Source organism: Triticum urartu, chromosome 6, assembly GCF_003073215.2.
Source record: "Triticum urartu cultivar G1812 chromosome 6, Tu2.1, whole genome shotgun sequence".
Lineage (NCBI taxonomy): Eukaryota > Viridiplantae > Streptophyta > Magnoliopsida > Poales > Poaceae > Triticum > Triticum urartu.
Window position 1 is genome coordinate 50,793,049 of NC_053027.1, and position 26,680 is coordinate 50,819,728.

Below are 26,680 nucleotides of genomic sequence, written 5' to 3' on the forward strand. Positions count from 1 at the left end.
TAAGAATTTTTTTACTAATCTTGAATGCCTAACATAATTAAAGCAAATTACCATGCTGTTTCGTAGGACTCTCAAAATAATCTAAGTGAAGCATGAGAGAACAATAGTTTCTATAAAACAAATCCACCACCATGCTCTAAAAGATATAAGTGAAGCACTAGAGCAGAAACTATATAACTCAAAAGATATAAGTGAAGCACATAGAGTATTCTAACAATTTCCGAATCATGTGTGTCTCTCTCAAAAGGTGTGTACATCAAGGATGATTGTGGAAAAATAAAAAATAAAGACTCAAATAATACAAGACGCTCCAAGCAAAACACATATCATGTGGTGAATAAAAATATAGCTCCAAGTAAAGTTACCGATGGAAGTAGACGAAAGAGGGGATGCCTTCCGGGGCATCCCCAAGCTTTGGCTTTTAGGTGTCCTTAGATTATCTTGGGGTGCCATGGGCATCCCCAAGCTTAGGATCTTGCCACTCCTTGTTCCATAATCCATCAAATCTTTTATCCAAAACTTGAAAACTTCACAACACAAAACTTAACAGAAAATCTCGTGAGCTCCGTTAGCGAAAGAAAACAGAACACCACTTCAAGGTACTGTAATGAACTCATTATTTATTTATATTGGTGTTAAACCTACTGTATTACAACTTCTCTATGGTTTATAAACTATTTACTAGCCATAGATTCATCAAAATAAGCAAACAACACACGAAAAACAGAATCTGTCAAAATCAGAACAGTCTGTAGTAATCTGTAGCTAACGCAAGTTCTGGAACCCCAAAACTTCTAAAATAAATTGCTGGACGTGAGGAATTTATCTATTAATCTTCTGCAAAAATAATTAACTAAATATCACCTTACAAATAAAAATGGAAGCAGTTCTCGTGAGCGCTAAAGTTTCTGTTTTCTACAGTAAGATTAAAAAGACTTTCCCCAAGTCTTCCCAACGGTTCTACTTGGCACAAACACTAATTAAACACAAAAAACACAATCAAAACAGAGGCTAGGTAAATTATTTATTATTAAACAGGAGAAAAAATAAAGAAATAAAAATAAAATTGGGTTGCCTCCCAACAAGCGCTATCATTTAACGCCCCTAGCTAGGCATAAAAGCGAAGATAGATCTAGGTATTGTCATCTTTGGTAGGCAATCCATAAGTGGCTCTCATAGTAGATTCATATGGTAATTTAATTTTCTTTATAGGGAAGTTTTCCATGCCTTTCCTTAACGGAAATTGGAATCTAATATTCCCTTCCTTCATATCAATAATTGCACCAATCGTTCTAAGGAAAGGTCTACCAAGAATAATAGGACATGAAGGATTGCAATCTATATCAAGAAAAATAAAATCTACGGGAACATAATTCCTATTTGCAACAATAAGAACATCATTAATTATTCCCATAGGTTTCTTAATGGTGGAATCCGCAAGGTGCAAGTTTGAAGAGCAATCATCAAAATTACGGAAACCTAGCAAATCACACAAAGTCTTTGGAATCGTGGAAACACTAGCACCCAAATCACACAAAGCATAGCATTCATGATCTTTAATTTTAATTTTAATAGTAGTTTCCCACTCATCATAAAGTTTTCTAGGGATAGAAACTTCCAACTCAAGTTTTTCTTCATAAGATTGCATCAAAGTATCAATGATATGTTTGGTAAAGGCTTTATTTTGACTATAAGCATGTGGAGAATTTATCATGGATTGCAACAAGGAAATACAACCTATCAAAGAGCAATTATCATAATTAAAATCCTTGAAATCCAAAATAGTGGGTTCATTAATATCTAGAGTTTTGATCTCTTCAATCCCACTTTTACCAATTTTTACATCAAGATCTAAAAACTCTGAATTTTTGGAACGCCTTCTAGGTAAAGGTCGATCATATTCAGTCCCATCATTATCAAGATTCATATTGCAAAACAAAGATTTAATAGGGGACACATCAATAACTTTTAGATCTTCATCTTTATTTTCCAAAAAAAATCCGGCTTAGAGGCCATCTTATTAACTAAGGTGGCCTGCTTATCCGAAACTTCACCTATTAACTTCTCAAGATGAGCAATCTGAGATTTCAAACCATCAAATTCTTTAGACATATCATCGAGTTCTTTATTCATATAACCCATAAAGCTTTTTTGTTCCTTAAGCTCATTTCTAAAGAAATTATTATGCTCAAATTGTAAGACCATAAAACTCCTGACGTTGCTTTCAATCTCTTCTAACCTTTTAAGGTGAAGATCACCAAATCTAGGTAGAGCCATCGTGACAAGCAAGCGATCGAACACACGAGAAAACAAGAAGCACGCGAAAAAGAGGCGAACGGAAAAAAGAGGGCGAATAAAACGGCAAGGGTGAAGTGAGGGAGAGGAAAACGAGAGGCAAATGGAAAATAATGTAATGCAGGAGATAAAGGTTTGTGATGGGTACTTGGTATGTTGACTTTTGCGTAGACTCCCCGGCAACGGCGCCAGAAATCCTTCTTGCTACCTCTTGAGCACTGCGTTGGTTTTCCCTTGAAGAGGAAAGGGTGATGCAGTAAAGCAGCGTAAGTATTTCCCTCAGTTTTTGAGAACCAAGGTATCAATCCAGTAGGAGGCCACGCACGAGTCCCTCACACCTACACAAACTAATAAAATCCTCGCAACCAATGCAATAAAGGGGTTGTCAATCCCTTCATGGTCACTTATGAAAGTGAGATCTGATAAATATGATAAGATAATATTTTTGGTATTTTTATGATAAAGATGCAAAGTAAAGAAAGCAAAATAAACAGTGCCAGAAATAGCTTGTTGATAGGAGATTAATATGATGGAAAATAGACCCGGGGGGCATAGGTTTCACTAGTGGCTTCTCTCGAGAGCATAAGTATTACGGTGGGTAAACAAATTACTGTTGAGCAATTGACAGAATTGATCATAGTTATGAGAATATCTAGGTATGATCATGTATATAGGCATCACGTCTACGACAAGTAGACCGACTCCTGCCTGCATCTACTACTATTACTCCACACATCAACCGCTATCCAGCATGCATCTAGATTATTAAGTTCAAAAGAACAGAGTAACGCTTTAAGTAAGATGACATGATGTAGAGCGATAAACTCATGCAATATGATATAAACCACATCTTGTTATCCTCGATGGCAACAATACAATATGTGCCTTGTTGCCCCTACTGTCACTGGGAAAGGACACCGCAAGATTGAACCCAAAGCTAAGCACTTCTCCCATTGCAAGAAAAATCAATCTAGTAGGCCAAACCAAACTAATAATACGAAGAGACTTGCAAAGATAACCAATCATACATAAAAGAATTCAGAGAAGATTCAAATATTGTTCATAGATAAACTTGATCATAAACCCACAATTCATCGGTCTCAAGAAACACACCGCAAAAGAAGATTACATCAAATAGATCTCCATGAGAATCATGGAGAACTTTGTATTGAGATCCAAAGAGAGAGAAGAAGCCATCTAGCTAATAACTATGGACCCGAAGGTCTGAGGTAAACTACTCACACATCATCGGAGAGGTTATGGTGTTGATGTAGAAGCCCTCCGTGATCGATGCCCCCTCCGATGGAGCTCCGAAAAAGGCCCCAAGATGGGATCTCATGGGTACAGAAGGTTGCGACAGTGGAATTAGGTTTTTGGCTCCGTATCTGGTAGTTTGGGGGTACGTAGGTATATATAGGAGGAAGAAGTACGTCGGTGGAGCAACGTGGGCCCCACGAGGGTGGAGAGCGTGCCTGGGGGGGTAGGCGCGCCCCCTACCTTGTTCCTTCCTAATAGCTTTCTTGACGTAGGGTCCAAATCCTCTGGATCACGTTCGTTCCAAAAATCACGTTCCTGAAGGTTTCATTCCGTTTGGACTCCGTTTGATATTCTTTTTCTGGGAAACTCTGAAATAGGCAAAAAATAACAATTCTGGGTTGGGCCTCCGGTTAATAGGTTAGTCCCAAAAATAATATAAAAGTGTATAATAAAGCCCAATAATGTCCAAAACAGAATATAATATAGCATGGAACAATCAAAAATTATAGATACGTTGGAGACGTATTATGTACTATAACACAACACAATCCTTTTTAAATCGAATAAACTTAATAAAAAATATTGTAGAATTCAATTTTGTTAGAGGGCTTATTTGATAGGTAGCATCAAAAACCTGAATTTTTCCTATACGCCATTTTCATGCGGCTTTTTTACTTTAAAACTGCTAAGTGCAACCCTTTTATAATTTTTTTGGAGAAAAAAATGTCGAGAAAACGTTTATCATAATATCTGCCACGCAACGACTCTTTTTTTAACATCAGTACAGACATAAGCGCTCATATACACATGCATACACTCACCCCTATGAACACACACACGCACACCCTACCCCTATGAGCACCTCTGAAAGACCGAGCCGGCATATCATCTTGAGATTTACAAAGTCACCGTAGGCGCCTCGTCGTTGACGGGAACATCTCCTCCCACTGAATGCGCATCGCCGGAAATTCTGAAATAAATCCAGGAATAAATGCGAGCACCAGAAATTAAACCCTGGTGGGCTGGGGATACCACAGTTTCTCTAACCATCCAACCACAGGTTGGTTCGCCAAGCAACGACTCTTGCATCATGTGATATAGCCATCCATCACGCGAAGCATGATCCGGAGGCCAATTAGTTTAGTAGGGCATATCTTTCATATTAAAACACACAACAATCATAATATTAATAACCCAACGACGAAGAGTTGATTCAGGTAAAAGTCCCTCCTCCCGTGAGCGTCCGAGAGGCTAACCTAGTGCTGCCGCCCACCGTCCCCTCATCCTCTCCCCCTCCATCATCGTCGCCGGCGGCGGCGAGGCCCTCTTGTCTCCTCGCGCAGGGGGATCGACGCGAGCCGGATTTCTCGGGCCGGGACACGGTGCTCGTTGCTGGCCATGGAGGCGCAGCGGCGCTTCGGCGTGGGCCAGCGACGGTGGCGTGGCGGCGGCGTGATAGGCGTCAAGGAAGAGGTGCAAGTCGGTGGGTGGTTTCGGCGGCGGCTGCTCCCCTGCAGCGCCTCGGCATCACCTCTGGCGCTGCGGGTCGAGTTCGGCCGGGTCGCGGGCGGCCCTCTCTCGGTGGCCTGGTGGGGGGGGGGGGGCGGCGCGGCAGCGGTGGCGGTGGGCGTCCCCGTTCAGCAAGGCCCTTTGCGGCGGAACGGTGGCCCTGGTGGGGGAGGGGGGCGCAGCAGCGGTGGCGGTGGGCGTCCCCGTTCAGCAAGGCCCTTTGCGGTGGAACGGTGGTGCTCAGCACGGGAAGACCCCCTGCTGGCTTCCCTTAGGCGCGACAGCGCACGATCTGGTTCCCCTTCACCTTCTTCGGTGTGCAGCAGCGGCCGGTGCGCTCCGGCTGGTCCAAGCCTGTGGTTTCGGGGGCGAACGTGGTTTAGGGGGGGCTGGCTAGTGGACGGGGGCGCTTCCGTGTGCCCCGTCGCCGATCTTGGCCTTGGGCTGCTCCGTCACCTCCCCCTTTCCCTGGACCGGCATATGGCCATGGTTCCTCTCGTGGCAAGGTGTCCGTCGGTGACTTCGGAGTCGGCTGGGGGCATAGATTTGGTCAAAGTTGTGCTCTTTGGTGGCTGTCGCGGTGGTCTGGTGGCAGTGCGGCGGTCCTGGCGGCGGGAGGCGCGTATGTCGTGGGCGAACTGCGCGTCTTGGTTGCGGGCGCGCAGTCATGGCTGCGAGTGGTTGGCGGATCGGGGATGCGACGAAGGGATTGAAGCACTGGGTTCATCACCTGTCCAGTTCGTGCACCGGCCGACGGTGGCGGCATTCGCGGATGTTATGTTCCTCCTTGTAGGCTACGTTGTGGTCCTCACTCTCCTTCGTCTCGCTCCGGGTGAAAATTTGATCTTCGGATCAAAAGGAGGCGACATTCTGTGGTCGTACCCTTCTTGGAGGCATCGTCCCTCGGTCCGGCGTGGTTCGTCACATACCCTCTCGGACGATTGCTCTTGGCAGTCTCCGTCGATGCTAAGCGGACCCTTTTTTGCACATCTTGTAGGTGCTTGGTTGTCGTTGAGGGTGTGTTTCGTTGCACGGTTTCCTTGTACCTCGCCTTGGGTTTGTGTGGTGTGCGTTTGTATCGATGCTTTGGATGTATTCTTTTTATATAATATATAAAGCGGGGAAACCCTTTTTCAGATTAATAACCCAACACAAATATATAGATATGTTTTCACAGCTGCTGCTACATATACATTTGGTTATTTGGAGTCATATCTCATATCTCAGTTGTATAGCCTATAACCCACTAGAGAGTGGGATGGTTGTGTGCATCAACTTGCAGACGCCGGGATTGAGTGTGCCTATGGTATAATTGACGGAAATCTTCCGGAATTCCAGCTGAGCACATACACACGCGGCCGGGCTTATCTCCGGCATCTTACGGTTCTCTTTAGTAAAGTATAATTAAGCAGTGGTGATACGTATAGTACGTAGTATTGATTGAGTTGATGGTGCATGCACGTGGCTGGTCATTAGTTGGTGATGGGGATGATCCTGCCGTAGGCCTTCTTGCCGTCGTCCTTGGGGATGGTGATGGTGAGCACGCCGTTGTCGAGCGAGGCGTGGACGCTGCCGCCGTCCACGTCGGCGTTGGGCGGCAGGCGCACGGTGCGCACGAACTTCTCGGCGCTCCGCTCCACGCGGTGCCACCGGTCGCCCTTGTCCTCGGCGGCGCGCGCGCGCTGCCCGCTGATCCGGAGCACCCGCTCCTGCTCCACCTCCACCTTCACCTCCTCCCGCCGCAGGCCCGGCACGTCCGCCATGAACACGTGCGCCGTCGGCGTCTCCTTCCAGTCCATGCTCGCCGTCGAGAACGGCAGGCCCAGCGCCGGCCGGCAGCCGCCGCCGCCGAACGCAGTCAGTGAGATGGCCTCCATGAACGGCTCCAGGATGTCGATGCTCACCGGCTCCACGACCTCGTCCCCGCCGCCGCCGTGGCCGTTGGCCTTGTGGGCCGCCGCGTGCTGCTGCGGCTGGGGCTGCGGCGGCGGCTGCTTCCGGCCCAGCATGCTGGAGATCATCGACATGCTGCCTAGCTTAATTTGTCAGATTCTTTCTTCTTCTTCTTCTAGCTTTGTTGATGATATGTAACCTTGGGCTACTTGCCTTGCCTATTTATAGATGCATGACAGCATGGGTACATGAACGGATTATTACTGTGTATGGATGCCATCCATCCTCTAGGACCTTGTGGAAAACTAGTGGATGTGGATTCATTATTCGATGGCTACACGCACTGATAAAGGATTTGTTTTCCCCAAAGATCATACGAATCATTTGCTTTGAAGAGAATAGAATAAAAACACCTTTTCACCTTGTTCATATTCATATTGGCCTTCGGTTCTGATGATTAGCTTTTTTTTGGGGGGGGGGGGGGGGGGGAATAACAACGACCTTTAAATTTTTTTTGCGGGTGAACGACCTTTATTTCATATAGCAAAATTCAAGAGGTTTCGTTTGAGATCAATTGATTATGTGAACCGCTGGATGCAAAATCAATGGTTTTTCTTCAACTTCTTGATGCATCTCCTTCCTTGAGCCGCCAGCCACCACCGGCCTAAACGCTGGCCCCCGCCGCCCTGGCCATCCCTCTAGGGTTGCCTGCGCTGAGCTTTTTCTCCGGCTAATCCCACACCACTACCCCCACCACCGTCGTCCACCACCGCCCCCATCCTGAACCCTAAGATAGATACGGGGGTGATGATGGCGAGCTCCTTCCTTCTCTCCGGCGAGGTCCTCCCTTCTCCTTCCTTCATTCAAAAATCAACTGACGCTGAATTCGAATCAGCTGACTGATGTGTAGCTAAACTGGGATTGGATAGCCAAATATGGCGTCAAGGATCTAAAGTAGCCGCCATATGCAAGTCTATGAGGAGCCTCCACATTACAAGTGCGCTGCTCATGGCCAAATTCACAGGCCAGAAAAGAAGTCAAGCGAGTAAAGATCTCCTTGGGGATCAATTCATGCATTGTCTAAAAAAATGCAATTGTCTCCCAGTTGCTTCGAGGTGTGTAGATCTTTGAATCACTCTTAGTTTTTTTTTTTGAGAATCGAATCACTCTCCGTCAGTTAGAAGCAATTGTCACCTTGCTCAATAGAAGATCTTCTCCAAGCACTAGGCCTTCCTTGCAAGCATAAGTCTCCAACATGTTTGAGTCCATCACCCCTTCGCACACAATCATCGATGCACCAAGGAAACAGTCTTGCCTAATTTCGCTCTTTAATCTCCATGAGAGGGCGGCCCTCCTAGGAAAACCCTATTTGCACAATTCTGTGGCAGATTGCCGCTATTACGCATAGGCTAGCGACTGATCGAACTGTGTTGTAAGAACCGGTTTTCAGAACCCTCTAAAACGTTCCACCCGTTTTGGGGACTTCTAGATGGTTCATGATCGATTATTTGATTTCATGTTTTTTTTATTTCTTTGTTTTCTATTTTTCAAAAATTTCAGGTTTTTTTAAATTTTCAGAAATTTCAAAAATGGCTTAGTTTTAGAAATTTTTTCACAATTCAAAAAATGTTTGTTCTTTTATAAAAAAGTTTGAAATTTCAAAAATGCTCTTATTTTCAAAATTTGTGCATAAATTTAAAAAATGCTCGCATTATCGAAAAATGTTCTGGAATTTCAAAAAATGTTCACGTTCTCAAAAATTGATCGTGAACAAACATTTGAGATCAATTGATCGTGAACAAAAATACAACGACCTTTAATTTTTTTTGCGGGTGAACGACCTTTATTTCATATAGCAAAATTTAAGAGATACAAAGATTTTGAGGAGGATTGGACGGGTGTGGCTAGAAATCAGTCAGCTGAAAATTTCGTTTGAGATCAATTGATTCTGTGAACCGCTGGATGCAAAATCAATGGTTTTTCTTCAACTTCTTCATGCATCTCCTTCCTTGAGCCGCCAGCCACCACCGGCCTAAACGCTGGCCCCCGCTGCCCTGGCCATCCCTCTAGGGTTGCCTGCGCTGAGCTTTTTCTCCGGCTAATCCCACACCACTGCCCCCCACCACCGCCGTCCACCACCGCCCCCATGCTGAACCATAAGATAGATACTGGGGTGATGATGGCGAGCTCCTTCCTTCTCTCCAGCGAGGTCCTCCCTTCTCCTTCCTTCATTCAAAAATCAACTGACGCTGAATTCAAATCAGCTGACTGATGTGTAGCTAAACTGGGATTGGATAGCCAAATATGGCGTCAAGGATCTAAAGTAGCCGCCATAGGCAAGTCTATGAGGAGCCTCCACATTACAAGTGCGCTGCTCATGGCCAAATTCATAGGCCAGAAAAGAAGTCAAGCGAGTAAAGATCTCCTTCGGGATCAATTCATGCATTGTCTAAAAAAATGCAATTGCCTCCCAGTTGCTTCGAGGCGTGTAGATCTTGAATCACTCTTAGTTTTTTTTAGAATCGAATCACCCTCCGTCAGTCAGAAGCAATTGTCACCTTGCTCAATAGAAGATCTTCTCCAAGCACTAGGCCTTCCTTGCAAGCATAAGTCTCCAACATGTTTGAGTCCATCACCCCTTCCCACACAATCATCGATGCACCAAGGAAACAATCTTGCCTAATTTCGCTCTTTAATCTCCATGAGAGGGCGGCCCCTCCTAGGAAAACCCTATTTGCACCATTCTGTGGCAGATTGCCGCTATTTCGCATAGGCTAGCGACTAATTGAACTGTGTTGTAAGAATCGGTTTTCAGAACCCTCTAAAAGGTTCCACCCGTTTTGGGGACTTCTAGATGGTTCATGATCGATTATTTGATTTCATGTTTTTTTTATTTTCTTTGTTTTTTATTTTTCAAAAATTTCAGGTTTTTAAAAATTTTGAGAAATTTCGAAAATGGCCTAGTTTTAGAAATTTGTTCGCAATTCAAAAAATGTTTGTTCTTTTATCAAAAAGTTTGAAATTTCAAAAATGCTCTTATTTTCAAAATTTGTGCATAAATTTTAAAAATGCTCGCATTATCGAAAAATGTTCTGGAATTTCAAAAAATGTTCACGTTCTCAAAAATTGATCGTAATTTTAAAAATTCTCCTATTACCAAAATTTGTTCATAAATTTTAAAAAGTGTTCTAAAAAATGCTTGCCGTTTAAAAAAATTATTTGCCAGTTAAAAAATGTTCAGGATTTTTCAACGAAATGTTCGCTAGTGCTAAGGGAAACCTCCTCGAATTGCATTTCACTTGGCCTAAATTTGTAGTGTTGAAAGTGTGCAACTTCAACAAACGTAATACAATTTCTACTCTTTAGTTTATATAAAAAGTGAGCTAGGGACAGGAATGGTTGGATGTTGATCTGAACTTCAAAGGTGCTACTCCAACCTTAGTTCAAAGATGCGAGATTTATTTTGGATTGAGGGGAGTACTAACCTTGGTTCAAAGTTGTGATACTTATTTTGAATCGGAGGGAGTACAATATAATTTCAGGCAACGCAATTAATCGCACAAACAGAGCATGCCTTCATTTTTTAAGGATGCTACTTTGATGCTAATGGAGGTTACTTTCGGAGATAGCTTTTCCTATGATAAGTTGTGTTACCCATTGTAAAAAGAACTTCTGTTGTTGAAAACTGTTAACACTGTAGCATGTAGCAATTGCAAACATTTGCATGATACTGCTCCGAAATGTGCACTCGATTCTGCGATTGAATTCAAACAGCTGACACCATGAGAACATAAACAGCCTCCCACCGTAGAGGTTCTGGGTCTGTCTACACCTGTCAAAAGTCCATGTTATAGGAACAAATCATGTGGCCGAAATGTACAGAAGTTCAAGCAGTAGGGTACAGTTTTTTTTAAACAAGATAGACAGGCTCATAAGTGTAGGATTCACGAGGCTTTACAGACTCAATCTCGTTGTTCTGCTAGAAGATGGACATGGTAATTTTAATTTATTTTTACGACAAAAATTTCCAATCTATTCATCAACTGTCAAGGTATTACAAAGCACATCAAAGTAAAAATACATATATATTTAGATCTATGGACCACCCAGCGACGACTACAAGCACTGAAGCGAACCGAAGGCGCGCCGCCGTCATCGCCCCTTACTCCGGACAAACCCTATTGTCGTAGACAGTCAGGAAGTTGTCGTGTTAGGACCCCATAAGACAAGCACACTAGGACATCAACCGCCGCTCTAGGAGTTCATTGTGTGTCAAACCCTCTTTAAAGGGTGCACTACCAACCGTTTAATTTGTGAATAATGATGAACAATCCTGGTTTATCCGCATATTTAGATGACATTTTTTTCTTGCTTGTTGTTGGTCATTGGTTGATGTAATTCCTGACTAGTTGATGACTTCGTTAATACAAAGTCGGACTTTCCTTGAGCCTTTTTTTTTGAAAAGATATTTTACTCCTGGGTATGAACACTGGATTAAGGCATATACAGAAATTGTTTATTATGTACTCCCTCTGTCCTTTGATACATCCGTATCTAGACAAATCTAAGACAAGAATTTTAGGAAAGAGGGAGTATAATGCAAAGGATTCAAATGTCTAAGTGTCCCCGAAATAAAAAAATTTGAAAGGATAAATCAAATCTATGAGATGTCGCTGATTCTAAACAAGCCTCAAACAGTCAGAATCTCCGCCCTCGTCTGCACGGCACTCCCTACCAGTGAGCCGGATGGCACCCCAAAATGTGGATACTCCATCCCACTCCCTACCAGTGAGCCGGATGGCACACCAAAATGTGGATACTCCATCCTACACTGGGCATTTTTTTTTACACAGCTGCATGGTGAGCACAAAGCGAACTATTCTTTCGCCATTTTTTCTTAAAAACTAGGCATTTTTTTGAAGGGGGGAGGGGGGTGGTGTACAGAGATGTAGTAATTCGCCATTTTGGAGGCAATGGCAGTAAGGCAAGCTGCCAGATTGACATATTGTATCAGCAGAACTGTTATTTTCGTCGCAAACAATCATGTTTCCTGCTAAGTTTTGCAAGATAGCCTTTTATCGACCAACTAAATTTTCCTTGCAAAAGGAAAAAACAAATAAGTGAAATTTGATCATGTGAGCTTCGTAGGCCTTTTGCCAGGTGCTGACCGGCTATCACCAGCTATAGACCAGGAGGCCCATCCACCCGCTGATAGCCAAGCCCACCACACGGAGACTCAGTCACAAGCGCTGGCATCACCACCCCCATCCATTTCATTAGTCCCACCTCGCTTACTTGCGTGAAACCCGACCAGCTTATATACCGTCGCGGTCCGCCAGCGGAGCAATCACCGGAGGGTGACAATTCTTCTTTACTTCGACCAAGAAACTAGATTCTCAATAGCCAGCGTAATGACCAGCACCATGAATAAACCTACGCGGTCCCTCTTGCCTCGACGCGCGGGCCGGGCAAGAAAGAAAGGCTTGTTTCCCTGTGCTTGTTTCCCTTGATGATAACATAAGCACAGATGCCCCTGTGCTGTACCTTTGCTTTGGATGAGTTCGTTGGGCTGGCTGTCGACCTCGGCCCTATATATCCCCTCCCAAGAAAACAGTAGCCCTCTTTTTGTATATATATAATATGGACTTGTATATACGTCCAAACAAGCTTATGCATCATCAGATGCACAGATAAACAAAGAAAATTGTAGGATTCGGTATAAAAAAATGGGAAAGGCTCAGTTATGTGACAGTTCAAAGCTTTCATATTCGTATTCATCTTCTAGGATTCCATATTTATATTCTTTGAGGGTTTTATATTCATATTCGTCCTCTCGGATCCTATATTCGTCTTCTGACTCTTCCGCTCAAGTTCTTCTTCTAGGGTCTTATATCTAAATTTAACAATTTCTGAACCTTTTTTATCTTTTCTGTATCAAGGATCGTCAAAATAAGCAAAAATAGTATTTCTATATAAAAATATGTATTTCTTTGTCCAAACAAGCTTATGCATCATCAGACGCACAGGAAAACAAAGAAAATTATAGGATTTGGTAAAATGGGAAAGGCTCAGTTACATATTCGTATTCGTCTTCTAGGATTTCATATTTAGATTCTTCTAGGGTTTTATATTCATATTCATCCTCTCAGGTCCTGTATTCTTCTTCTAGGGTCCTATATTTAAATTTAACAATTCCTGAACCCTTTTTATTTTTTCTGTATCAGGGATCGTCAAAATAAGCAAAAATAGTAGAGTAGGGTCTTATATATAAATTTAACAATTCCTGAACCCTTTTTATCTTTTCTGTATCAAGATCATCAAAATAAGCAAAAATAGTATTTCTACGTAAAACACCCATAAAAACGATTTTAATTGAAATTCCAAAACAGGATATTAGTTCTTTCGAAATCCCAAAACAGGATATTAGTTCTTTCTATTGTTCTTGATGATATTGTAATGGAATGACACCTATTTTTTCGCTTTTTCGCCAACAAATCTGAATTATCATGAAAAATAAAAGGGCAACCCGGTACATGTAGCTCCCGCTTGCGCAGGGTCCAAAAAAAAGGGTCCGACCACTTTGGATCTATAGTACGTAGTCTTTTCCTATATTTTCTATAAGAAGCTGTTTCCAGGACTTGAACCTGTGACCTCATGGTCACAAAGCAGCGGTAAAATAGAAGGATAGATAAAATTCCATGAGTCGATCCTAAGTAAATCGACAGAGGAACTACAAACCGATGCACAGGATCAGAAGAGATCCATGAGAAGGCCACATTTGAGAGAGCATGAGAAGATCCTTGAGAAGACCACATTCCAAGAATTTCCTCAATACTTCATGACCAGTTCAATGCAAGAATCTGCCGACAAATAGCAACAAGTATGGCAGGAACAACACAATTACACACGATATTAAGGGTTCACTTATTAATCATCCAACCTCCAAAGCCACTCACATCATTAAGTATGTAAGCACAACCAAACATAACAGAGATAGAAAGACGACCAAAACAGAAACTGAAAACACCATTGAGTACACCGACGAGACAGAAGCAGCGCCATGAGCAGGCACTTACTGGCCACCACGCAGGCGGAGCACCAGGTGAAGGGTAGACTCCTTCTGGATGTTGTAGTCTGCCAGGGTGCGGCCATCCTCAAGCTGCTTGCCGGCAAAGATCAGACGCTGCTGGTCCGGGGGAATGCCCTCCTTGTCCTGGATCTTCGCCTTCACATTGTCAATGGTGTCCGAGGACTCCACCTCCAGGGTGATGGTCTTGCCGGTGAGCGTCTTGACGAAAATCTGCATGCCTCCACGAAGCCTGAGCACCAGGTGGAGGGTGGACTCCTTCTGGATGTTATAGTCTGCCAGGGTGCGGCCATCCTCGAGCTGCTTGCCGGCGAAGATGAGGCGCTGCTGGTCCGGAGGGATGCCCTCCTTATCCTGGATCTTTGCCTTCACATTGTCGATGGTGTCCGAGGACTCCACCTCCAAGGTGATGGTCTTGCCGGTGAGGGTCTTGACGAAAATCTGCATGCCTCCACGGAGCCTGAGCACCAGGTGGAGGGTAGACTCTTTCTGGATGTTATAGTCAGCCAGGGTGCGGCCATCCTCCAGCTGCTTGCCGGCAAAGATGAGGCGCTGCTGGTCCGGGGGGATGCCCTCCTTGTCCTGGATCTTGGCCTTCACATTGTCGATGGTGTCCGAGGACTCCACCTCCAGCGTGATGGTCTTGCCAGTGAGGGTCTTGACAAAGATCTGCATGCCTCCACGGAGGCGGAGCACCAGGTGGAGGGTGGACTCCTTCTGGATGTTGTAGTCAGCCAGGGTGCGGCCATCCTCGAGCTGCTTGCCGGCAAAGATGAGGCGCTGCTGGTCCGGCGGGATTCCCTCCTTGTCCTGGATCTTGGCCTTCACATTGTCGATCGTGTCAGACGACTCGACCTCAAGGGTGATGGTCTTGCCGGTGAGGGTCTTCACGAAGATCTGCATCTGTAAATACAAAGTAAAATAAACCCAGAGTAAGGAGCAGTTAAAAGGAAACATGAGGACATTAACAAAACAAGTACAGAGTGAGATGAAATCCTAGCTACAAATCAACAAACATCTCAATATAAAGTTGAACAAACAGACTACACTAGCAAAAATCCGATATATCAATACAATCTTTCTTAGCCTGGTGAGAAGGACGATTAATCTAAATTCTAGCAGATCTATGCTCAAGTTGGGCACAACAATCTAGAAAAGTGTAGAAGAATCAACAATAACAATATCACGAATTTCAGAGTAGAACCGACAGGCAACTACGAGGCTGAACAATGAATAAGCTGGTAAACAAATCCAGAACCAACAACCTACAAGAACCCAGCATAAACTTGGCAACAATCGTACGGAACCAACCGGCTACACAAGCCTAGATGGACCGAACCAACGACGGTCGGCAGATCTACTGGATAATCCATACATAATCGCGGTGGGGATTTAATAACAGACGAGCAGAATCACCTTAGTTCTACAAGAACACGACACGCAAACTTGGCAACAAACGAGCGGAATCAACCGCAGCTACACACATCTAGACGGACCGAATCAACAACAACCGGCGGATCTACTCGATGATTCGACGCATGATCAAATCAACAGAAATCGATCAACAGATAATAGGTCTCCAGCCCGCAGATCTACCCAATACTAGAACATAGAGCGAGCGGAATCGAAAGGCGGAGGGATCGGAAACTCGCGTACCTTGAAGGAGCGTGAGGGGGGCTTGTCTTTCGATCGGTCGAGGATTTTCTCGGTGAGATCGCGGAGAGGGGATTGGATTTGTTTGGTGGACGGGAGAGGAGAGGGGGGCGGGGATTTTGTAGTCGGGGAGGGGACGCCGGGTCAGACGGGAAGGGAGGAAGAGTCCCGCAAGGCTACGGCACCGGTGACGTGTGGCGTGGGAACAACCAGCCGATAAGATTATTTTTTCCCTCTGCTATATATTTTCTCGCTTTGTTTTTATTTTTCAAAAACTAGTCACTGGGTACGTGCATTGCATGTTAATTTGAAAATATATTAAGTGCATGCGGATATTAAGTAGGATATTTTTTGCGTGTTATTATGTAATTAGCACTATTTTGGCATGAAATTAACTGCACGCTAAACGTGTTGAACACTCGACATTGAAGCAGTTTAGGTTGTTGGATTGACATGATTTGATGGCCGAGATTAATTAAATCTGCCCGTTTGGGTCCTTTTATATTGGTATAGATATAGATGCTAAACGTACATGCACCTAGAGGCCCTTACGGGGACCTTTCCAAGAAACTAAACACTGCCCCTGATTCTCAGGGGGTGGGACCTGCTTTGGCAACTAAAATTCAATCACAAACTTTTACGTCACATTGTTTTCAAGTCAACCTGTAAAAGCCTGTATAATCCTGTACGTGTAACATTACTGTTTTTTTACCTATCAAGCAAACCGATAGCCTGTTTCACGGTATACATCATCTACAGCCGCGGACAGCATTCCAACCCCTCCAACACCCGGACACGTTCGTCAGCACGGACCGGTCATGCCTTAAATTTTTTTTCTTTCCACACCCGCATATCTCATATCTCGCACCTTATATACATACTACACATGTAACGTAAGAGCTACTCTACGTGATCAGACAACGCACAATGAAATCGGCATCAAACGGACAACTAAATGCACATAAATGAACTATACATCATCTAAAAACATCGGAGTTCATCGTCAGACAAGTTCTTAACTTCAACAACTAAAAAACGACAATAAACATAGGAGCAGGAGCGTCTTCATCACTTCCTCGTCGGGCCTTTCCCCTTCCGGTCGTCGGCATAGTTGTAGGCGTCCGCGGCTGTGGAGGATCTTGGTCGTTGGAGGAGGAGGTGGAGTTGTAATCGTCGCCGTCGTCGGAATCGAAGAGGATGCTCAACCCCTTCATCTGGAGGACGACCTGGTCCCGCTGCCGCTTCAACTTGGCGAGCCGAGCCGCCTCCTTCGCCTCACGCTCCGACTCCTCTGTGGCAAGCCAAAGCAATTTTGTGTCCTTTCCCATAGGCGACGAGTGTTCGTCTCCGCCATTGTGAGCGACCGGCGGTAGACCCAAGCAAGGAGTCGTTCATCCTCATTAGGCTTCGCTGACATCCCACGGCGGTGGCGCATGATACATTCATTTTGCATCATGCTTTTATATTGATATTTATTGCATTATGGGTTGTTATTATACATTATAGCACAATATTTATACTTTTTCTCTCTTATTTCACAAGGTTTATATGAAGAGGGAGAATGCCGGCAGCTGGAATTCTAGACTGGAAAATGAACAAATCTGAGAGACCTATTCTGCACAACTCCAAAAGTCCTAAAAATTTACGAAGAATTATGTTGTAATATATAAAAAACATTGGGTGAAGAAAGTACCAGAGGGACCCCACCAGGAAGCCACAAGGGTGGGGGCGCGCCCTAACCCCTAGGTGCGCCCCTTGCCTTGTGGGCCCCCTAGCAGGCCTCCGGTCCTCATCTTCTGCTATATGATGTGGTTTGACCTGGAAAAAATCAAGAGGAAGCTTTCGGGACAAAGCGTCGCTGTCTCGAGGCGAAACCTGGGCAGAACCAATCTAGGGCTCCAGCGGAGCTGTTCTGCCGGGGAAACTTCCCTCCGGAAGGGGAAAATCGAAGTCATCATCATCACCAACGATCCTCTCATCGAGAGGGGGTCAATCTCCATCAACATCTTCACCAGCACCATCTCCTCTCAAACCCTAGTTCATCTCTCATATCTGATCTTTGTCTCAGAACCTCAGATTGGTACTTGTGGGTTGCTAGTCGTGTTGATTACTTCTTGTAGTTGATGCTAGTTGGATTATTGGTGGAAGATCATATGTTCAGATCCTTAATGATAATTAATACTCCTTTTATTATGAACATGAATATGCTTTGTGAGTAGTTACGTTTATTTCTAAGGACATGGGAGAAGTCTTGTTATAAATAATCATGTGAATTGGGTATTCGTTCAATATTTTGATGAGATGTATGTTGTCTATCCTCTAGTGGTGTTATGTGAACGTCGACTACATGAAACTTTACCATTGTTTGGACCTAGGAGAAGGCATTGGAAAGTAATAAGTAGATGATGGGTTGCTAGAGTGACAGAAGCTTAAACCCTAGTTTATGTGTTGTTTCGTAAGGGGCTGATTTGGATCCACATGTTTCATGCTATGGTTAGATTTATCTTAATTCTTATTTCGTAATTGCGAATGCTTGCGAGAGGGGTTAATCATAACTGGGAGGCTTGTCCAAGTAAGGACAACACCCAAGCACCGGTCCACCCACATATCAAATTATCAAAATAACGAACGCGAATCATATGAGCATGATGAAAACTAACTTGACAGTAATTCCCATGTGTCCTCGGGAGCGCTTTGCTTTATATAAGAGTTCATCCAGGCTTCTCCTTTGCTACAAAAAGGATTGGTCCACCTTGCTGCACTTTAGTTACTTTTGTTACTTGTTACCCGTTACGAATTATCTTATCACAAAACTATCTATTACCGATAATTTTAGTATTTGCAGAGAATACTTACTGAAAACCGCTTGTCATTTCCTTCTGCTCCTCGTTGGGTTCGACACTCTTACTTATCGAAAGTACTACGATAGATCCCCTATAATTGTGGGTCATCAAGACTCTTTTCTGGCGCCATTGCCGGGGAGTGAAGCACCTTTGATGAGTGGAATTTGGTAAGGAAACATTTTATATTACGTGCTGAAATTTACTGTCACTTGTCGCTATGGAAAATAATCCTTTGAGGGGTTTGTTCGGGGTATCTTCACCCCGACCGGAAGAACAAAGAGTTGCTCCTCAACCTACTGCACCTACCAAAAATATTTATTATAAAATTCCTCCGGGTATGATAGAGAAACTGCTGGCTAATCCCTATGCAGGAGATGGAACATTACATCCTGATATGCATCTAATCTATTTAGATGGAGTTTTTGGATTATTTAAGCTTGCAGGTTTGCCCGAGGATGCTGTCAAGAAGAAGTTCTTCCCTTTATCTTTGAAGGGAAAGGCATTGACTTGGTATATGCTATGTGATCATATTGGTGAAGGAAATATGCCCTAGAGGCAATAATAAAGTTATTATTTATTTCCTTATATCATGATAAATGTTTATTATTCATGCTAGAATTGTATTAACCGGAAACATAATACATGTGTGAATACATAGACAAACTTAATGTCACTAGTATGCCTCTACTTGACTAGCTCGTTAATCAAAGATGGTTGTGTTTCCTAACCATGAACAAAGTGTTGTTATTTGATTAACGAGGTCACATCATTAGTTGAATGATCTGATTGACATGACCCATTCCATTAGCTTAGCACCCGATCGTTTAGTATGTTGCTATTGCTTTCTTCATAACTTATACATGTTCCTATGACTATGAGATTATGCAACTCCCGTTTACCGGAGGAACACTTTGTGTGCTACCAAACGTCACAACGTAACTGGGTGATTATAAAGGAGCTCTACAGGTGTCTCCAAAGGTAGATGTTGGGTTGGCGTATTTCGAGATTAGGATTTGTCACTCCAATTGTCGGAGAGGTATCTCTGGGCCCTCTCGGTAATGCACATCACATAAGCCTTGCAAGCATTGCAACTAATAAGTTAGTTGTGAGATGATGTATTACGGAACGAGTGAAGAGACTTGCCGGTAACGAGATTGAACTAGGTATTGGATACCGACGATCGAATCTCGGGCAAGTAACATACCGATGACAAAGGGAACAACGTATGTTGTTATGCGGTCTGACCGATAAAGATCTTCGTAGAATATGTAGGAGCCAATATGGGCATCCAGGTCCCGCTATTGGTTATTGACCGGAGATGTGTCTCAGTCATGTCTACATTATTCTCGAACCGTAGGGTCTGCACGCTTAACATTACGATGACAGTTATTATGAGTTTATGCATTTTGATGTACCGAAGTTAGTTCGGAGTCCCGGATGTGATCACGGAGAGTCTCGAAATGGTTGAGACATAAAGATTGATATATTGGAAGCCTATGTTTGGATATCGGAAGTGTTCCGGGTGAAATCGGGATTTTACCGGAGTATCGGGAGGTTACCGGAACCCCCCGGGAGCCATATGGGCCTTAATGGGCTTTAGTGGAAAGGAGAAAGGGGCAGCCCAAGGTGGCCGCGCGCCTCCCCCCTCCCCTAGTCCTATTAGGACTAGGAGAGGTGGCCGGCCCCCTCTCTCTCTTTCCCCCTCAGGGAATCCTAGTCCAACTAGGATTGGGGGGGGGAGTCCTACTCCCGGTAGGAGTAGGACTCCTCCTGCGCCCTCCTCCTGGCCGGCGGCCCCCTCCCCCTTGGCTCCTTTATATACGGAGGCAGGGGGCACCTCTAGACACACAAGTTGATCCTTGAGATCGTTCCTTAGCCGTGTGCGGTGCCCCCTGCCACCATATTCCACCTCGATCATATCGTTGTAGTGCTTAGGCGAAGCCCTGCATCGGTAGAACATCAAGATCGTCACCACTCTGTCGTGCTGACGGAACTCTTCCCCGGCGCTTTGCTGGATCGGAGCCCGGGGATCGTCATCGAACTGTATGTGTGCTAAGAACTCGGAGGTGCCGGAGTAACGGTGCTTGGATCGGTCGGATCGGGAAGACGTACGACTACTTCCTCTACGTTGCGTCAACGCTTCCGCAGTCGGTCTGCGTGGGTACGTAGACAACACTCTCCCCTCTCGTTGCTATGCATCACCATGATCTTGCGTGTGCGTAGGAAATTTTTTGAAATTACTGCGTTCCCCAATAGTGGTATCAGAGCCTAGGTTTTATATGTTGATGTTATATGCACGAGTAGAACACAAGTGAGTTGTGGGCGATATAAGTCATACTGCCTACCAGCATGTCATACTTTGGTTCAGCGGCATTGTTGGACGAGACGACCCGGACCAACATTACGCGTACGCTTACGCGAGACCGGTTCCCCCGACGTGCTTTGCACATAGGTGGCTTGCGGGCGACTGTCTCTCCAACTTTAGTTGAACCAAGTATGGCTACGCCCGGTCCTTGCGAAGGTTAAAACGGAGTCTATTTGACAAACTATCGTTGTGGTTTTGATGCGTAGGTGAGATTGGTTCTTGCTTAAGCCCATAGCAGCCACGTAAAACTTGCAACAACAAAGTAGAGGACGTATAACTTGTTTTTGCAGGGCATGTTGTGATGTGATATGGTCAAGGCATGATGCTGAATTTTATTGTATGAGATGATCATGTTTTGTAACCGAATTATCGGCAACTAGCAGGAGCCATATGGTTGTCGCTTTATTGTATGCAATGCAATCGCGCTGTAATGCTTTACTTTATCACTAAGCGGTAGCGATAGTCGTGGAAGCATAATATTGGCGAGACGACAACGATGCTACGATGGAGATCAAGGTGTCACGCCAGTGACGATGGTGATCATGACGGTGCTTAGGAGATGGAGATCACAAGCACAAAATGATGATGGCCATATCATATCACTTTTATTGATTGCATGTGATGTTTATCCTTTTATGCATCTTATCTTGCTTTGATTGACGGTAGCATTATAAGATGATCTCTCACTAAATTATCAAGAAGTGTTCTCCCTGAGTATGCACCGTTGCGAAAGTTCTTCGTGCTGAGACACCACGTGATGATCGGGTGTGATAGGCTCTACGTTCAAATACAACGGGTGCAAAACAGTTGCACACGCGGAATACTCAGGTTATACTTGACGAGCCAAACATATACAGATATGGCCTCGGAACACGGAGACCGAAAGGTCGAGCGTGAATCATATAGTAGATATGATCAACATAACGATGTTCACCATTGAAAACTACTCCATCTCACGTGATGATCGGTTATGGTTTAGTTGATTTGGATCACGTGATCACTTAGAGGATTAGAGGGATGTCTATCTAAGTGGGAGTTCTTAAGTAATTTGATTAATTGAACTTAAACTTATCATGAACTTAGTACCTGATAGTATCTTGCTTGTTTATGTTTGGTTGTAGATAGATGGCTCGTGCTGTTGTTCCGTTGAATTTTAATGCGTTCCTTGAGAAAGCAAAGTTGAAAGATGATGGTAGCAATTACACGGACTGGGTCCGTAACTTGAGGATTATCCTCATTGCTGCTCAGAAGAATTACGTCCTGGAAGCACCGCTGGGTGCCAGGCCTGCTGCTGGAGCAACACCAGATGTTATGAACGTCTGGCAGAGCAAAGCTGATGACTACTCGATAGTTCAGTGTGCCATGCTTTACGGCTTAGAATCGGGACTTCAACGACGTTTTCAACGTCATGGAGCATATGAGATGTTCCAGGAGTTGAAGTTAATATTTCAAGCAAATGCCCGGATTGAGAGATATGAAGTCTCCAATAAGTTCTATAGCTGCAAGATGGAGGAGAATAGTTCTGTCAGTGAGCATATACTCAAAATGTCTGGGTATAATAATCACTTGATTCAGATGGGAGTTAATCTTCTAAATGATTGCGTCATTGACAGAATTCTCCAATCACTGCCACCAAGCTACAAGAGCTTCGTGATGAACTATAATATGCAAGGGATGAATACGACTATTCCCGAGCTCTTCGCAATGCTGAAAGCTGCGGAGGTAGAAATCAAGAAGGAGCATCAAGTGTTGATGGTCAACAAGACCACTAGTTTCAAGAAAAAGGGCAAAGAGAAGAAGAAGGGGAACTTCAAGAAGAACAGCAAGCAAGTTGCTGCTCAAGAGAAGAAACCCAAGTCTGGACCTAAGCCTGAAACTGAGTGCTTCTACTGCAAGCAGACTGGTCACTGGAAGCGGAACTGCCCCAAGTATTTGGCGGATAAGAAGGATGGCAAGGTGAACAAAGGTATATGTGATATACATGTTATTGATGTGTACCTTACTAATGCTCGCAGTAGCACCTGGGTATTTGATACTGGTTCTGTTGCTAATATTTGCAACTCGAAACAGGGACTACGGATTAAGCGAAGATTGGCTAAGGACGAGGTGACGATGCGCGTGGGAAACGGTTCCAAAGTCGATGTGATCGCGGTCGGCACGCTACCTCTACATCTACCTTCGGGATTAGTATTAGACCTAAATAATTGTTATTTGGTGCCAGCGTTGAGCATGAACATTATATCTGGATCTTGTTTAATGCGAGACGGTTATTCATTTAAATCAGAGAATAATGGTTGTTCTATTTATATGAGTAATATCTTTTATGGTCATGCACCCTTAAGAGTGGTCTATTCTTATTGAATCTCGATAGTAGTAATACACATATTCATAATGTTGAAGCCAAAAGATGCAGAGTTGATAATGATAGTGCAAGTTATTTGTGGCACTGCCGTTTAGGTCATATCGGTGTAAAGCGCATGAAGAAACTCCATACTGATGGACTTTTGGAACCACTTGATTATGAATCACTTGGTACTTGCGAACCGTGCCTCATGGGCAAGATGACTAAAACACCGTTCTCCGGTACTATGGAGAGAGCAACAGATTTGTTGGAAATCGTACATACAGATGTATGTGGTCCGATGAATATTGAGGCTCGTGGCGGATATCGTTATTTTCTCACCTTCACAGATGATTTAAGCAGATATGGGTATATCTAATTAATGAAACACAAGTCTGAAACATTTGAAAAGTTCAAAGAATTTCAGAGTGAAGTTGAAAATCATCGTAACAAGAAAATAAAGTTTCTACGATCTGATCGTGGAGGAGAATATTTGAGTTACGAGTTTGGTGTACATTTGAAAAATTGTGGAATAGTTTCGCAACTCACGCCACCCGGAACACCACAGCGTAATGGTGTGTCCGAACATCGTAATCATACTTTACTAGATATGGTGCGATCTATGATGTCTCTTACTAATTTACCGCTATCGTTTTGGGGATACGCTCTAGAGACGGCCGCATTCACGTTAAATAGGGCACCATCAAAATCCGTTGAGACGACGCCTTATGAACTGTGGTTTGGCAAGAAACCAAAGTTGTCATTTCTGAAAGTTTGGGGCTGCGATGCTTATGTGAAAAAGCTTCAACCTGATAAGCTCGAACCCAAATCGGAGAAATGTGTCTTCATAGGATATCCAAAGGAAACTATTGGATACACCTTCTATCACAGATCCGAAGGCAAGACTTTTGTTGCTAAATTCAGAAACTTTCTTGAGAAGGAGTTTCTCTCGAAAGAAGTGAGTGGGAGGAAAGTAGAACTTGACAAGGTAACTGTACCTGCTCCCTTGTTGGAAAGTAGTACATCACAGAAAACTGTTTCTGCGACACCTACACCAATAAGTGAGGAAGTTAATGATAATGATCATGAAACTTCAGATCAAGATACTACTGAACCTCATAGATCAACCAGAGTGAGATCCGCACCAGAGTGGTACGGTAATCCTGTTCTGGAAGTCATGCTACTAGATCATGATGAACCTACGAACTATGAAGAAGCGATGGTGAGCCCAGATTCCGCAAAATGGCTTGAAGCCATGAAATCTGAGATGGGATCCATGTATGAGAACAAAGTATGGACTTTGGTTGACTTGCCCAATGATCGGCAAGCGATTGAGAATAAATGGATCTTCAAGAAGAAGACTGTCGCTGACGGTAATGTTACTGTTTACAAAGCTCGACTTGTCGCAAAAGGTTTTCGACAAGTTCAAGGGGTTGACTACGATGAGACCTTCTCACCCGTAGCGATGCTTAAGTCTGTCCGAATCATGTTAGCAATTGCCGCATTTTATGATTATGAAATTTGGCAAATGGATGTCAAAACTGCATTCCTGAATGGATTTCTGGAAGAAGAGTTGTATATGATGCAACCAGAAGGTTTTGTTGATCCAAAGGGAGCTAACAAAGTGTGCAAGCTCCAGCGATCCATTTATGGACTGGTGCAAGCCTCTCGGAGTTGGAATAAATGCTTTGATAGTGTGATCAAAGCATTTGGTTTTATACAGACTTTCGGAGAAGCCTGTATTTACAAGAAAGTGAGTGGGAGCTCTGTAGCATTTTTGATATTATATGTGGATGACATATTACTAATTGGAAATGATATAGAATTTTTGGATAGCATAAAGGGATACTTTAATAAGAGTTTTTCAATGAAAGACCTCGGTGAAGCTGCTTACATATTAGGCATAAAGATCTATAGAGATAGATCAAGACGCTTAATTGGACTTTCACAAAGCACATACCTTGACAAGATTTTGAAGAAGTTCAAAATGGATCAAGCAAAGAAAGGGTTCTTGCCTGTGTTACAAGGTGTGAAATTGAGTCAGACTCAATGCCCGACCACTGCAGAAGATAGAGAGAAAATGAAAGATGTTCCCTATGCTTCTGCCATAGGCTCTATCATGTATGCAATGCTGTGTACCAGACCTGATGTGTGCCTTGCTATAAGTTTAGCAGGGAGGTACCAAAGTAATCCAGGAGTGGATCACTGGACAGCGGTCAAGAACATCCTAAAATACCTGAAAAGGACTAAGGATATGTTTCTCGTATATGGAGGTGACAAAGAGCTCATCGTAAAAGGTTACGTTGATGCGAGCTTTGACACTGATCCGGACGATTCTAAATCGCAAACCGGATACGTGTTTACATTAAACGGTGGAGCTGTCAGTTGGTGCAGTTCTAAACAAAGCGTCGTAGCGGGATCTACATGTGAAGCGGAGTACATAGCTGCTTCGGAAGCAGCGAACGTAGGAGTCTGGATGAAGGAGTTCATATCCGATCTAGGTGTCATACCTAGTGCGTCGGGTCCAATGAAAATCTTTTGTGACAATACTGGTGCAATTGCCTTGGCAAAGGAATCCAGATTTCACAAGAGGACCAAGCACATCAAGAGACGCTTAAATTCCATCCGGGATCTAGTCCAGGTGGGAGACATAGAGATTTGCAAGATACATACAGATCTAAATGTTGCAGACCCATTGACTAAGCCTCTTCCACGAGCAAAACATGATCAGCACCAAGGCTCCATGGGTGTTATAATCATTACTGTGTAATCTAGATTATTGACTCTTGTGCAAGTGGGAGACTGAAGAAAATATGCCCTAGAGGCTATAATAAAGTTATTATTTATTTCCTTATATCATGATAAATGTTTATTATTCATGCTAGAATTGTATTAACCGGAAACATAATACATGTGTGAATACATAGACAAACTTAGTGTCACTAGTATGCCTCTACTTGACTAGCTCGTTAATCAAAGATGGTTGTGTTTCCTAACCATGAACAAAGTGTTGTTATTTTATTAACGAGGTCACATCATTAGTTGAATGATCTGATTGACATGACCCATTCCATTAGCTTAGCACCCGATCGTTTAGTATGTTGCTATTGCTTTCTTCATAACTTATACATGTTCCTATGACTATGAGATTATGCAACTCCTGTTTGCCGGAGGAACACTTTGTGTGCTACCAAACGTCACAAGGTAAACTGGGTGATTATAAAGGAGCTCTACAGGTGTCTCCAAAGGTAGATGTTGGGTTGGCGTATTTCGAGATTAGGATTTGTCACTCCAATTGTCGGAGAGGTATCTCTGGGCCCTCTCGGTAATGCACATCACATAAGCCTTGCAAGCATTGCAACTAATAAGTTAGTTGTGAGAGGATGTATTACGGAACGAGTAAAGAGACTTGCCGGTAACGAGATTGAACTAGGTAT

At 43.7% G+C, this 26,680-nt stretch overlaps 2 protein-coding genes across 3 annotated transcripts; both read right to left on the reverse strand.

The window, feature by feature from the left end:
- Window positions 1-6,190: 6,190 nt before the first annotated feature.
- Window positions 6,191-7,156, reverse strand: LOC125515119 (18.9 kDa heat shock protein-like). The gene has a single exon (XM_048680546.1). The coding sequence runs from the start codon at window positions 7,086-7,088 to the stop codon at window positions 6,534-6,536; it is 555 nt and encodes a 184-aa protein (XP_048536503.1). The 5' UTR covers window positions 7,089-7,156; the 3' UTR covers window positions 6,191-6,533.
- Window positions 7,157-13,854: 6,698 nt separating this feature from the next.
- LOC125517576 (polyubiquitin) lies at window positions 13,855-15,855 on the reverse strand. 2 transcript variants are annotated; one of them, XM_048682783.1, is made up of 2 exons: window positions 15,698-15,855; window positions 13,855-14,944 (listed from the first exon to the last, which is right to left on the reverse strand). In XM_048682783.1, the coding sequence occupies exon 2, from the start codon at window positions 14,942-14,944 to the stop codon at window positions 14,027-14,029; it is 918 nt and encodes a 305-aa protein (XP_048538740.1). In that variant the 5' UTR covers window positions 15,698-15,855; the 3' UTR covers window positions 13,855-14,026. The 2 variants fall into 2 exon arrangements, with proteins under 2 accessions (XP_048538740.1, XP_048538741.1); XM_048682784.1 differs by lacking the exon at window positions 15,698-15,855 and adding an exon at window positions 15,458-15,675.
- Window positions 15,856-26,680: the final 10,825 nt, after the last annotated feature.

Excerpts from the sequence above, each read along its gene's own strand:
- LOC125515119 (XM_048680546.1), bottom strand. The coding sequence starts at position 7,088 with ATGTCGATGATCTCCAGCATGCTGGGCCGGAAGCAGCCGCCGCCGCAG.
- LOC125517576 (XM_048682783.1), bottom strand. The coding sequence starts at position 14,944 with ATGCAGATCTTCGTGAAGACCCTCACCGGCAAGACCATCACCCTTGAG.